Consider the following 13,805-nt stretch of genomic DNA (forward strand, 5'->3'; position numbering starts at 1 on the left):
ATCTCACAGTTCGTGGGTTTGAACCCCGCGTCGGGCTCTGTGCTGACAGCTAGCTCAGAGCCTGGAGCCTGCTTCAGATTTTGTGTCTCCCTCTCTCTGACCCTCCCCTGCTCACAACGTCTTTTTCTGTCTCTCAAAAAAAAAAAAAAAATGGTGAAGTATTCTAGTGGACCTTATACTATTTTTCAAAGATATTAAATTTAAATTCTGAGGATCTTGAGATTGGGAGTAGAATGAAGAAGTTATTTTTATACCTCCCACCTTCCTTTTTTTTTTTTTTTAGTAATCTTTACTCCCAATGTGGGGCTCTAACTCAAAATGCCAGGATCAAGAGTTGCATGCTCTACTGGGTGTTCTGTGTAGGTGATGAATCACTAATTCTACTACTGAAATCATTATTACACTATATGTTAAATAACTTGGATTTAAATTAAAAACAACAAAAAATAGTGTTAAAAAAGATTGATTTGGGCTCAATGTCATGCCCCTAAAGAAACAAACAAATAGACATACTGGAGAAATAATAATTTACTAAAGTCTCTGGAATTGGGGAAGAAACAAAAAGAGTTGCATGCTCTACTGACTGAGCCAGCCAGGCGCCCCCATACCTTTTTTACCCTTTAATCCTCAAATGATCGAAGAGTTGGAAACACAACATATACTTGTTTATTTACTTATTTAAAACAATTTTTTAATGCTTATTATTTGTGAGAGAGACAGAGACAGAGAGTAAGTGGGGGAGGGACAGAGAGAGAGGGAGACAGAAGTGGAAGCAGGCTCCAGGCTCTGAGCTGTCAGCACAGAGCCAGATGCAGGGCTCAAACTCACAGACTTAACCAGCTGAGCCACCCAGGCACCCCAACATATACTTGCTTATTAACGATGAAGTAGTAACTTAGGACATAGTTCAAAATGCCTATGATATTTTCTATATCTTTTTATATCTTTACTTCATGAATTATCATAATGCAAACAGCCGAAGAGAAGAGGGGTTAGGTTGCAGCTGCCTGCATAACCTCTATAAACTTCCATGTACTCTTTTCTTTTTTCTAGGCAGTCTTTAGAGCAGTTACCTGCAGTCACAGGTTGGTCAACAAAACACGAACCATGTCTTGTATAATTCTCTCTGAATTAAAATCCTCATTGACAAGGGCTAGATTTCTTATCAGTAAATCCATAACCAGTAGGTATCGTCAAATATAGTTGCCTTATGTTTTATTTATTCTTCCAGTCTTTGAGACCTTTCATACAGCTTGACATCTATTACCTCTTTCTTCTCCATCTGTCTATCCTTCAAAGAATGAAGAATGGCATTTTCGTCCCCCTACTAGGTATTCTGGTTTAGCCAAAAGAAATATTGTGGGGCTTCTGGGTGGCTCAGTTAGTTAAGCATCAACTTTGGCTTAGGTCATGATCTCACAGTTTGTGAGTTTGCGTCCCGAATCTGGCTCCCAAACAGAAGCTCCACCTCTCCCTCTCCTTCCTTTCTCTCTCTCTTTTATGTCTTTATTTTGAGAGAGACAGAGACTGAGCAGCGTTGGGTCAGAGAGAGAGGGAAATACAGAATCTGAAGCAGGCTCCAGGCTCTGAGCGGTCAGCACAGAGCCCTACACGAGGCTTGAACCCATGGACCATGAGATCATGACCTGAGCTGAAGTCAGATGCTTAACCAACTGAGCCACCCAGGCGCCCTCTTCTCTTTCAAAAAAAAAAAAAAAAAAAAGTATTGTGGTAAATACTGTTTCCTTAAATAGCCCTTCTTTTAACTTCCTTTCTCTTCTGATCACCTAGCTTCCATCACATCTCCCCCTCACCAAGGGCCCTATCTGCTCTCCAAAATAGTACTGACACTGTCTCATGCCCCTTCCCTTTCCCCTACCAGTTCACTATACCAGCCTTTTCCATTGAGTCCTGACCCTGATGCTTACCCTGCTTGCCTCATAGCTGGCTACCCTGGGGTAGCAGGTCAGACTGCCCTCTTTTCAGATCCTGGTCTGCTCATCCCTTTGTTCTTCCTTTTGTGTGGTGTTTATTCTGCTGTTTTGGATAGAGGAAGGGAGAACTCCAAAAACAAACAAAAAATCCCAAGGAGACATTCTTTTATCCTTGGCCCTCTATTCAGGGAGGCAAGTTTGGCTACCACCAAAGTGTAAGATGTAAGAATAAATAGGCCTGGATTAAATGAGAGAGTGAGCTGACCTACTACCCTCTGAACAGTTGGCTGCTGAAAGAGCAGAGGTTACATGATATGGCATTGGGGTAAAAGGCTTCGCAGAAAGGAATAGCTAGAGGAACTGTGTGGTTTTCAGACAGGATCAGCATTAGTTAGAGAGGAATTGAAGGTCTTTGGGCAGGAATGTGGTTGTAATGAAGCTGGGTAGCCCGGGACTAAAGGAAAGTTAGAAAGTGTGGAGATTATTGAGGGAATACAGTACCTATTTCATGGTCTCTTTCAGCTTGCTATTTGATGTTGATGTTCAGAATGCTGAAGTACTCCTGTGCTGATGTTATCACATACTGAAATATTACCTTAGTGTCAGTTCTGTTATTTTTATGATGTATTTTCACATAGTGTAGGTATGTATTACAGATTAAGGGTATTTCTCAAAGGAAGCAAAAAAATTCTAATATAGCACCCCCCCCTTTATTTAGCACATACTTCTTTTTGCTTAAAAATGGTGCCTAAGCTTGGCCCCAAGAAACTTGTACTTTTCTTTATAATTTTAATTTTAGTAAATCCCAACTAAACAAGTATTTGAATACTAAGCAAAGACATTGCAGAGATACTGTGCAGAGCATTGTGGGAGACAAAAAGAATCACCGAAAGAGGTGAAGCCTAAGGAGCATAAGACATCATGTGACAAATTAATGTAAGAGGTGCCATAAATCAGAGCATAATAAATACCGAAATGGCTACTCAAGATGAGAATTCATGTAGATTTCAGAAGAAGAGTTCACTTATGTAATACAGTCTGAAATGGTTTCAAAAGGGTAAAGGATTTTAAATCTTGATGGATGGATCTAGTTCAAGAACTGAACCAAGAAAAGGCATTCCAAATGGAGGAAATGATATAGATGAAACTATGGAAACCAAAAACGCCCATGTTTGGGAAATTCCTTTTTTAAAATTTTGATTACTATCTGATGGGTAAGAGTGAGTCATTGACAGTTCTAGGGTAAGGTAGTAATTTGATCAAAGAGTAGTTTAGGAGGTAAATCTAGCAATAAGATGATGTTACTATTGGGTTATGCTCACCAGGCAGTTGGAAGTGTGGCACTAGAGTTCTTAGATGGACTAGATTTGGGGATTATTTGTACCTTGTTATAGTTTAAGCAAATAACCTAGTTTCCTAAGGGAGAAACTGGTGAGGTACGGAGCCAAGGATTGAGTATGGGAGAGCAGTAAGAGTTAGGGAAACCAGGGGAAAAATTGAGAATTCAGATAAGAACGGGGTAAAATAAAGTATCTTTAAAATGGGGTACTTACTGATGTCAGATATCATAGAAAAGTCAAGAAAATTGGACTTAAAAAATTGGATTTAGAGCTTACATGTTGATTGGTGACCCATCAGGTATGCTGTTTCAGTAGAAGAATAGAAACTTGACTGATAAGGATTAAATTGTGTAGACTGAGGAAAGAAGGGATTTCTTAAAATGTTTTATTTACTTATTTTGAGTTTGTGCGCATGTGAGAGAGTGTGCACACACATGGAAGCATGGGAGGGGCAGAGAATCCCAAGCAGGCTCCTTGCTGTCAGTGCAGAGCCTGAAGTGGGGCTTTAATCTCACCAACTGTGAGATCATGACCTGAGCCAAAATCAAGAGCCAAATGCTAAACTGACTGAGCCTCCCAGTATCTCTAAAAGAAGTGATTTTAAGCACTTGTTCTTTTTTTTTTTTTTTAATTTTTAAATGTTTTTTTATTTATATTTGAGAGACAGAGAGCGTGAGCAGGGAGGGTCAGAGAGAGAGGGAAACACAGACTCCGAAGCAGGCTTCAGGCTCTGAGCTAGCTGTCAGCACAGAGCCCAGTGCGGGACTCAAACCCACAAACTGAGATCATGCCCTGAGCCGAAGCTGGAAGATGGACGCTTAACCGATTGAGCCACCCAGGCGCCCGTAAGCACTTGTTCTTGATGCTTGGCAGGAAAAAAGAAAAAGTATACTAGAAGATGAGGATCAAGCAGTTTATCTTCTCTTTAGAGACACACTTTGGCATATTTAAAGATAGAAGGGAATGGATTAATAAGACGTGATTTAAGGTATTAGAGAAAGGATGATTGAATGAAGCTAGAAGGGGATGGTATCGAGGAAACAGTGGGACAATATCTAAGCCTTGAGGAGAGGTGAGGACTGTCTTTCCATTTGAAATAGGAGTGTAAAGAGCAATCTTTAGAGGTAGTGAGGAGAGAACTTGAGATAGTTTGTGTTCCAAAGTCTAGAGATCTGCTCAGTGAAGTAGTCCATTCCTTTTTAAGGAATGAGGAATGATAAGGGCTTGAGGAAAGTGGAAATGATTCGGGAAAACGTTGCAACTGTCCATTTCCTTTGAACTTTATACACTTGGCTATATAAACAGGGTAGTATTATCACTTTTACAGTGTTCATTTTGCAACCAGCTTTGCTTTTGGTCATAAAAAGCAGACTCCATTATGGAAAGGAATTAATGAAGTAGTTGAAATTTTTTCCAGAAGTTCAATCTAAGGAACTTGGCATCAAATAAGTCAGATATGATGAATATTATGTTACAGAGGGAAAAAAGGGAAAAATGGGAAAAATTCCACAGTGATATGAAACTGTAAAATATGCCTAAATTAGCTAGTTTTACCCTCCAAAATAAAAGGTTAAACTTCCCTGAGTTCCAGCATGTGACAAAACTGGGACTTCTAAAGGTCTCCTACCTTTCAGTCTAGTTTGTTTTCCATTTTACTGCAGTTTTCTACAGGAAAGTCTTGAGTCTACATGTAAGAGCCCAATATTGTTATAGAAAAAGACATGCAGGATGTACAAATATAAGTTCACTTATAGTAGCATAAATTTGACCTAAGACTAATCATTCTTTGTAATAAAACTTACTTAATTGTTGATATTTTACCTGCCATATAATATACAGAGGTTTTTTTTTTTTGTTTGTTTTTTTACAGTAGGCTCCATGCCCAACGTGGGGCTTGAACTCACAACCCTGAGATCAAGAGCCACGTGCTCTACCAACAAAGCTAGCCAGATACCCTTTATTTTTTTTTTTAAATATTTTTATTTATTTTTGATACAGAGAGCATGAGAGGGGGAGGGGCAGAGAGAGGAGACACAGAACCGGAAGCAGACTCCAGGCTCTGAGCTAGCTGTCAGCACAGAGTCTGACATGGGACTCGAACCCACAAACGTGAGATCTGACCTGAGCTGAAGTCGGAGGCTTAACCGACTGAGCCACCCAGGCGCCCCAGCCAGATACCCTTTAATATAGAATATTTAAAATGAATTTTTGTCTTGATAATTACAGAAAGTTGTTCATAGATGTTTAAAATTTCTTTTTGCAAATTTCTTTTTATTGACAAAATCATATGGTAATATCAATATGCAGGTGTTTATTGTGAAGGTTTAGAGATGATTTTCATGAACATTAATATCACAACTTGATTTAAAGGTGAAATTAACTCCATGGGCATCCTGAAAGTTATGTATGTATGGGGAAGGGATTTGGGTCTGATAGTCATAGAACTTTTTGTTAAATTGTTTTTAACGTTTTATTTTGTTTTTGAGAGAGAGAGAGAGAGACAGAGTGTGAGTGGGGGAGGGTCAGAGAGAGAGAGGGAGACACAGAATCAGAGGCAGGCTCCAGGCTCTGAGCTGTCAGCCCAGAGCCTGATGCACGGCTTTAACCCACAAATTGTGAGATCATGACCTGAGGTGAAGTTGGCCGCTCAACCAACTGAGTCACCCAGGCGCCCCATAGAACTTTTTAATAACACTAGCTGTCAGAATTTCCCCCCTCCTATTCTTTTGTCCCACTATTTTTGAGTCACTGTTCACCAAATCCTGTAGCAAAACCTGATGAATGAATGGGTAAGGCAAGTGTTTAGATAGGCTTGAATTAATAAGGAGAATAATGGTGTCATCAGGTGTATTGTGTCTATGCATAGTGTATATAAAAAGTAAATTTTTCTGTGTCTTATAAAAATAAATTTCTTTATAATCCTCTGTGTGCCATTCAGTAGATTGGAAGCAAAAACTGTTGAGTTTCTCTGTTTTTCTGTATGTCGTTGGCTTTTTTATTACCTCACGTTTTTCTTGAAATTTGTCTTACCTACATACCCTTAACTGTAAATTTGAACCTTAGCTCTTAGTGTTTTGTTCTGAAGCAGTTGAAAACTTTTCATAGTACTCCTAGTGTTCTAGACCAAAAAAGATCTGTTTTTTAGTTCTATTTCTTACTAGTTATAATGGTTTTGTGCTTATTAGTTACTGGCTAGTTTGGTAAATACTACCAGAGAAAAAGAAAAGAACAATCCAGCTCATTTCATTTGCCTCTTATAGGTTTATCTTATAAAAGACTTTCAGAGCTTTGTTGTGTAGGTTTTTTTTGTTGTTTTGTTTTTTGTTTTTTTGCTCTTTGTAAAAGAAAACTACCTCTATCCCCAGAAGTAAAATACAAGCTTCACTCTAGTTTATTGATGCTTAGTACTCATGGTTAGCTTTGGGACCTTACTTGCTTTTTCTTCCTCATTAAATAAAATTTGAATATGTATCATTAAATTTCTCTTCATGTGGGATTGGGCAGTTGATATAACTTTGTCATCCTGCCTATTTTTAAAGTACCCATTTATTCTATATGTGAAGTATGAAGCTCTTTTCATTACCTGTGGCATTCACTTTGCCTTATTGAGCCTGATTGGTAGTGTGGTAGAAGAGCTAGACTTATATATGATAGGTGGACAGCTGGTGGTAATTACTTGTAACTTTGCCTTTCTCCTTTCTAAAACCTTAGGGTTTTTCTGTATACCCAAACCACAAGAACATAGTGTTCCACTTCTCACCTGTTCCAGGTATAAGGCATTGTGATATTATTCCAAGCCTTAGTCATTGCTTAAATGGCAGAATTGAAGTTTGAGCTGTGGTGTTGTGACTCTAGAATTTGTGCCAATATTCTGTATGCCTTTGGAAACCCTTTCCTTGGAGATTTTATTTATTGCCGTGTTTGTCACTTCTGCACAGATGACCCCATATACCTATACACCTCTAGTCTCAATTTTTCCTGAACTTCAGGTCTCTAGCCCAACTCTCTATTCTGATCTCTTCTAGCTATCCTGTCCCCACCACTAGTAAGCTTGTCATCTTTTCCCATAATATTTCCTCCACTAGTTTCCATTTTTTAAAGTGACTTCTTTATTTTCTAAGAGTCAGTGTCTATGAGAAACCTTCATTTCCTTGACATTTCCTATTACACCATATATGTTTTACTTCTGCAGTATCTCTCTCAACTTCTTTCTAGGCTTCTTGTCGAGATGGTAGTTTAGGTCTGCACTGTCAGCCTAAAATTCTCTAAAAGTTTTTTTCCATTACATTGCATGCTTTGCACTGCTGCCAGATTAATCTTCCTAAAATAGAGCTCTAGTCCCATCACTTTCTTGAACCAAGACCTTCCTGATTGACTTATGAAGGTCCCTCCCATACACCATTTCTTTTATGAAGCTTTATCAGTATTACACAGTTGGGGATAGATATATAGTATTTGCTCCCTCATTCCCACTCCTCAAAGCACTTTGTACTTCTTTTCTGGCATATATGTTATTGTACCATGTATTCTAATTATTTGTGTACTTACCTTCCTACTCACCTTACCCCCAATTGCAAGTTCCTTGAGAGTAGAGATTCTCCTGCAACCCTAGAATAGGTCTCCTTTCATAAATGCTCAGTACATTTATTTACACCTGTGAGGAAACACATTTCAGAATAATCATTATATTTTTTGTTATTTTAGGCTTGACCGTCTTTTTATCTTACTGGATACTGGCACTACTCCAGTTACAAGAAAAGCTGCTGCACAGCAACTTGGAGAAGTGGTAAAGCTTCATCCCCATGAACTAAATAATCTTTTATCTAAAGTAAGAACCATTTTTTTTTCATTTAGTCTAATGCAATTATAGAAATTTGTGGATAGGAATATAACAATAGAAATTGTCGTATTTTAGTGACAATTGTGGTCTTCAGATTGCATTAAATATCTTACTATTTCTCCAAATATTTTTTTAAATTTCATCTTGTCTCAAGATTTAAAATATTTTGGGGTTTTTTTTTTGTTTTTTGCATCAGGTTTAATAGTCTAAGGGATTTGACAACATAGAACCTTTTGCCTGTGGCATGAATTTGAATCTGACCCAGTTTGGTAATGAACTAAGTTGTTAATCTAGTTCATTAGTGGTCTAACTTGTTTTTAACAGCTAGTAATTATAGTTGTCAGTCTTCAGATGATTGAGTACTCATGACTGAAATATATGAGAAGCGAGTTGACATTACATTTTTAGTTATCACCTGTTTTGAAACTAGGGGCTTTCTGCTTTGGTGGATCACTGTTTTCATAATCCTAGCCCATATTCTTTCCCTAAGCAATGACTGTATTTTTATTGAACTCTATGGACTTGTAGAAGTGTGCCTCTATGATAGCAAGCAATACATTCCACGTGTTTAATAATCTCTGGCATGCAGAGTAAAAACAGGAGTGCTTTGTGTATTGGGGAGCTTGGGTGGGGGAGCAATATGATAGCTCAGACATTAGAAATCCCAAGATAACTCTCTTTCTGCTGTCTTACCCCCTCCTTTATTCTCATCTGCCCCTTCTTGATTCATAGTTCTAAGCTCTTACGAATATACAGATCTGTACTATGTAGTTGCCACCATGAGGGCTGACAGTGCCTGTCTTTTCTAGTATATTTCCCACTTAGATATTATCAGTACTTGCTAAATAAATATGTAGACCAAGAGACAGTGGTTTGACATCCACAGGATCCATGTTCTCAGAATGGAGAAGGATGCATTTAAAAAAATTCTTTTAAATGTCCATTTATTTTGAAAGAGTGTGTGCAAGCAGAGGAAGGGCAGAGAGAGGAGAGAGAGCATCCCAAGCAGGCTCTGCACCATCAGCACAGAGCCCAATGTGGGGCACAGTCTCGCAAACCACATAATCATGACCTGGGCCAATATCAAGAGTCAAGACACTTAACCGACTGAGCCACCCAGGTGTCCCTGGAGAAGGAGGCATATGATATAGTATTATACTCATGTGCAGGCTAGGGGGATAGAGAGGCATACCCATTTCTTCTCATCCCAAGGGAAGAGATTGAGGACTGAATGAGCTGAAACTGGAAACAGTGAGCAAAACCAATTTGTGCTGAGCTGAGAAAAAGGTTTCCAGCCTTCCAGGTGAGTTCTGGTCTTAACTTAGGTCCTGGCTTGTTGGCTGCCAACCAATAATCCAAAAGAGGCAAAGTTTGTCTTTAGTACTTTCTCACCTCCTGTCCTCTTTTTTCTCCCCTCATTGTTTTCCTGTTGCCTTTTGGTTTAGTTTTTTAAACTGCTTGTTGAAATATAATTTATATACCATATGGTTTGCCCATGTAAAGTGCACAATTCAATTATTTTTTTAAAGATTTTTTTCTTTAAGATTTGATTTTTAAGTAACCTCTACACTCAGTATAGGGCTTGAACTTAGAATCCCAAGACCTACAGTCTCAAGATCCACTGACTGAGCCAGCTAGGTGCCCCCTCCATGATTTTAGATATGTGTGATCATCACTACAGTCTAATTTTAAAATATTTTTATTTCCCCCCAAAAGAAACCTCATGCCCATTAGCAGTCACTCTCTATCACTCCTCCCATACCCAGCCCTAGGCAACCCCTAATCTATTTTCTGCCTACAGATTCGCCTATTCTGAATATTTTATATAAATGTGACTGGGTTGTTTCACTTAAAATAATTTTTTTAAGGTTCTTTCATATTGAAGTGTGTCTCATTATTTCATTCCTTTTTATTGTTAAATAATATTCAGTTGTATGAATATGATATGAATATATTATATGGATATAACACATCTTATTTATCTGTCCATCAGTTGATGGACATTTGGGGTTGTTTCCACTTTTTGGCCTTTGATGAATAATGCTGCTATGAAAATCCATGTACAGGTTTTTGTGTGGGTGTATGTTTTCACTTCTCTTGGGTATAAACCTGCAAATAGAATTAGTGGGTCATATAGTAACTACATTTAACTTTATGAGGAACTGCCAGACTATTTTCCAAACTGGCTCCATTGCTTCACATTCCGAACAGAAGTTTATGAGAGATCTGATCTTTCTACATTCTTGCCAGTGTTTGCTATTCACTGACTGTGATTATTTCCATACTAGTGAGTGTGAAATGATACGTCATTATAGTTCTGACTTGCATTTTCCTGGTGACTAACGATGTTGTTTTATTTGTTTATTGACCACTTGTATATCCTTTTTATTCATATCCTTTGCCCATTTTTAAGTGGGATATTTGTTCTTTTAATAATTAATTTATAAGCGTCCTTTATATATTTTGGATAAAAGCTTCTTACCCAGGTATTTGATTTGCAAACATGTTTATTCGTATCCTTTGCCCATTTTTAAGTGGGATATTTGTTCTTTTAATAATTGCGTTATAAGCGTTCTTTATATATTTTGGATAAAAGCTCTTTACCCAGGTATTTGATTTGCAAACATGTTCTTCCAGTCTATGGTTGTCTTTTCACTTTCTTGAAGGTATCCTTTGAAGCACAGAAGTTACTAATTTTGGTGAAGTCATGTTTATCCACCCCCCCCATATCCCTGTGCTTTTGGGAGCATATCTAAGAAACCTTGCCTGATCCAAGGTCCCAAAGATTTACCCTTGTATTTTCTTTTAAGAATTGTATAGTTTTAGCTCTTACTGTTAGACTTATGGCTCATTTTGAATTAATTTTTGTGTATGGGATAAAGTAGGGGGTCACAATCATTATTTTATTGCCCCAGCACCATTTGTAGAAAAACTATTTGTTCCTCATTGAATTGTCTTGGTACCCTTCTTAAAAGTCAGTTGACCATAGACACAGTTTTATTTTTAGACTCTCAACTCATTTCCATTGATCTATATATACCTGTCCTTTTGCCAGTACCAAACTGTCTAGATTACTATCACTTTGTAGTAAGTTTTGAGGTCAAGAGGTATGAATAAACCAACTTTATTATTCTTTTTCAAGATTGTTTTTGGTGATTCTGGGTCCCTTGTGTTTCCTTATAAATTTTAGGATAACTTTCATTTGTGCAAAAAATCAGCTGGGATTTTGATAGGAATTTTGTTAAATAAGTAGATCACTTTAGGGAGTATTACTATCTTAACAATATTAAGTCTTTTTCTTTTTTTAAGTTTGTTTGTTTATTTTGAGGTATGCATAAGCCAGGTAGGGGCAGAGAGAGAGGAAGAGAATCCAGGGTCTGCATTGTCAACCTTGATGTGGGGCTTGAATTCATGAACCATGAGATCATGACCTGAGCCAAAATCAAGAGCCAGATAAGCGCTTAACCAATTGAGCCACCCATGCACCCCAACAATAATAAAAATCTGTATATCCATGAACATGAGGTATCTTTCTGTTTAGATTTTATTTAATTTCTTTCAATGGTATTTTGAAATTTTTTGTAGTGTTCAGCAAATGAGTCTTGCACTTTAAATTTATTTTTAAGTATTTTATACTTCTTAATGCTATTATTGAGATTTTTAGGGGCCTGGGTAGCTCAGTTGGCTGAGCGTCCAACTGTTGATTTTGGCTCAGGTCATTCATGATCTCATGGTGTGGGATAGAGCCCCATGGGTTAGAACTCCCAACAGGGCTCCGTGCTCAGTGTGAAGCCTGCTTAATTAAGTTTCTTTCTCCCTCTGCCCCTTCCCAGTTCGCACGGGTAGACTCTCTCTCTCTCTCAAAAAATGTGGGGGGATTTAAAATTTTTTATTTTCAAATTGTTTATTGAAAGTATATCGCCATACAATTCATTTTTTAAAATGTTTACTTACTTTGGGAGACAAAATGCATGCAGGCGCTAGTGAAGGGAGGGGCAGAAAGATAAGGAACTAGAGAATCCAAAATAGGCTTCCAGCTGTCAGTACAGAGCCAGACTCCTGCTTGATCTAGAAAGTGTGAGATTATGAGCTGTGTGAGATCATGACCTGAGGAACCAAAATCAAGAGTCAGAAGCTCAACTGATTGAGCTACTCTGGTGCCCCAGAATTGATTTTTGTATATTGATTTTATATCTTCCAATCTTGCTGAATTCATTTATTCTTTCTGCTAGTCTTTTTTAAATAGTTTATTATTTTGACAGAGAGAGGGAGAGAGAGGGAGAGAGGGAGGCAGAGAGCATGAGCAGGGGAGGGGCAGAGAGAGAAGGAGAGAGAGAATTCCAAGCAGGCTCTGTCAGAGCAGAGCCCGACACGAGGCTCCATCCCACAAACAGTGATATTATGACCTGAACTGCAATCAAGTGTCAGATGCTTAATTGACTGAGCTACCCAGGTGCCCTTATTCTTTATTGTAGTTTTTAAGTCTTTGGAATAAGTAATGGAACTTCATGAAAATACACATTGTACTTTTTAAAAAGTACGTTAAAATCTAGGTTGTTTTTAAAATATACTTAAGTATTTTTTAAATAAAAGTTTCCTGTTTTCTTTTTTAAGGTGTAGTGATATTTCCTATGAATGATAGAATCTTGTAAATAAAAATAATTCCAAGGTGTTTTGTATAAATTTATATATAAAGTCCAAGGGCTACTAAATTATAAATTAATAACAAGTAAATTTGTATTTCTCTGTTCTAGCTTCCTTGAACAAATTTTTTTTGAATAACTATTTTATCTTATAATTTTTTAAGGTGTTGATATATTTAAGGAGTACAAATTGGGATACCCGGATTGCAGCAGGACAGGCTGTTGAAGCTATAGTGAAAAATGTACCTGAGTGGAATCCAGTACCAAGAACCAAACAAGGTGCTTCAAAAAATTTTATTTTGTTTTTTATTTATTTTTGAGAGACAGAGAGACAGCACAAGCAGGGGAGGGTCAGATAGAGAGGAAGACACAGAATCTGAAACAGGCGCCCCCAAACAAGGTGCTTTTAAGTGGTAAAAGTAGTTTGCAATAAAAATCTAACTGTAGAATTAGTTATACTATATATATATATATATATATATATATATATAATACTATATATAATACTATATATTTTATATTTTAATAATTACAATTTTAATTTAAAGCCTTAATTTTCAGGTACAGCATTGTCAAGAAATGACATTGAATAAGGTGATTTTCACCATGCTTTAAAAAACTATTTGATAAACTGTGTTTTCATATATATTTTTTTAAGTTGTTAACTCTACAGTATGTTTGATTTATAGAGATTATTGCTTCCTTCAAGGAATTTATGTCCTAAAAAAAAAAAAAGAGGAAACTAAACCAATGCAGTATAAATATTTGAAAGTGTTTTATCTTGTTACTGAGGGAATAGTGTAATTATTTTTTAAATTTAAGCACAATTATGTATGGATATTTGGAATGGTTTTTAATTTCTTATGTGTCCTTTAGATATCTTGTAGTGGAAATTTTCTGCTTAAATATTTTGTAATATTTAATAATAGTTAAAAATGAATGTATGCTTTGGGAAATTTGTAAAGGTGCATATTTTAGTTGAGAACTTAATATGGTGCAACCTGATTTCATTTTCAAGTCACTTTGATAACTTCATTTTTTTTTCTTA

General features: G+C 37.0%; 1 protein-coding gene across 3 annotated transcripts in view; it reads left to right on the top strand.

Moving 5' to 3' along the window:
• Positions 1 to 13,805, top strand: part of BTAF1 (B-TFIID TATA-box binding protein associated factor 1) — a 109,561-nt gene that overhangs the window by 7,147 nt on the left and 88,609 nt on the right. For 2 of the 3 annotated variants that reach the window (XM_029932224.1, XM_029932226.1), the window contains exons 2-3: positions 7,979 to 8,102; positions 12,922 to 13,036. In XM_029932224.1, the coding sequence (XP_029788084.1) occupies positions 7,979 to 8,102; positions 12,922 to 13,036 (239 nt within the window). The remainder of the gene's footprint in view (positions 1 to 7,978; positions 8,103 to 12,921; positions 13,037 to 13,805) is intronic. The other variant, XM_029932225.1, reaches the window with a different exon arrangement.

The sequence above is a fragment of the Suricata suricatta genome, chromosome 2 (genome assembly GCF_006229205.1).
Source record: "Suricata suricatta isolate VVHF042 chromosome 2, meerkat_22Aug2017_6uvM2_HiC, whole genome shotgun sequence".
Classification (NCBI taxonomy): Eukaryota; Metazoa; Chordata; class Mammalia; order Carnivora; family Herpestidae; genus Suricata; species Suricata suricatta.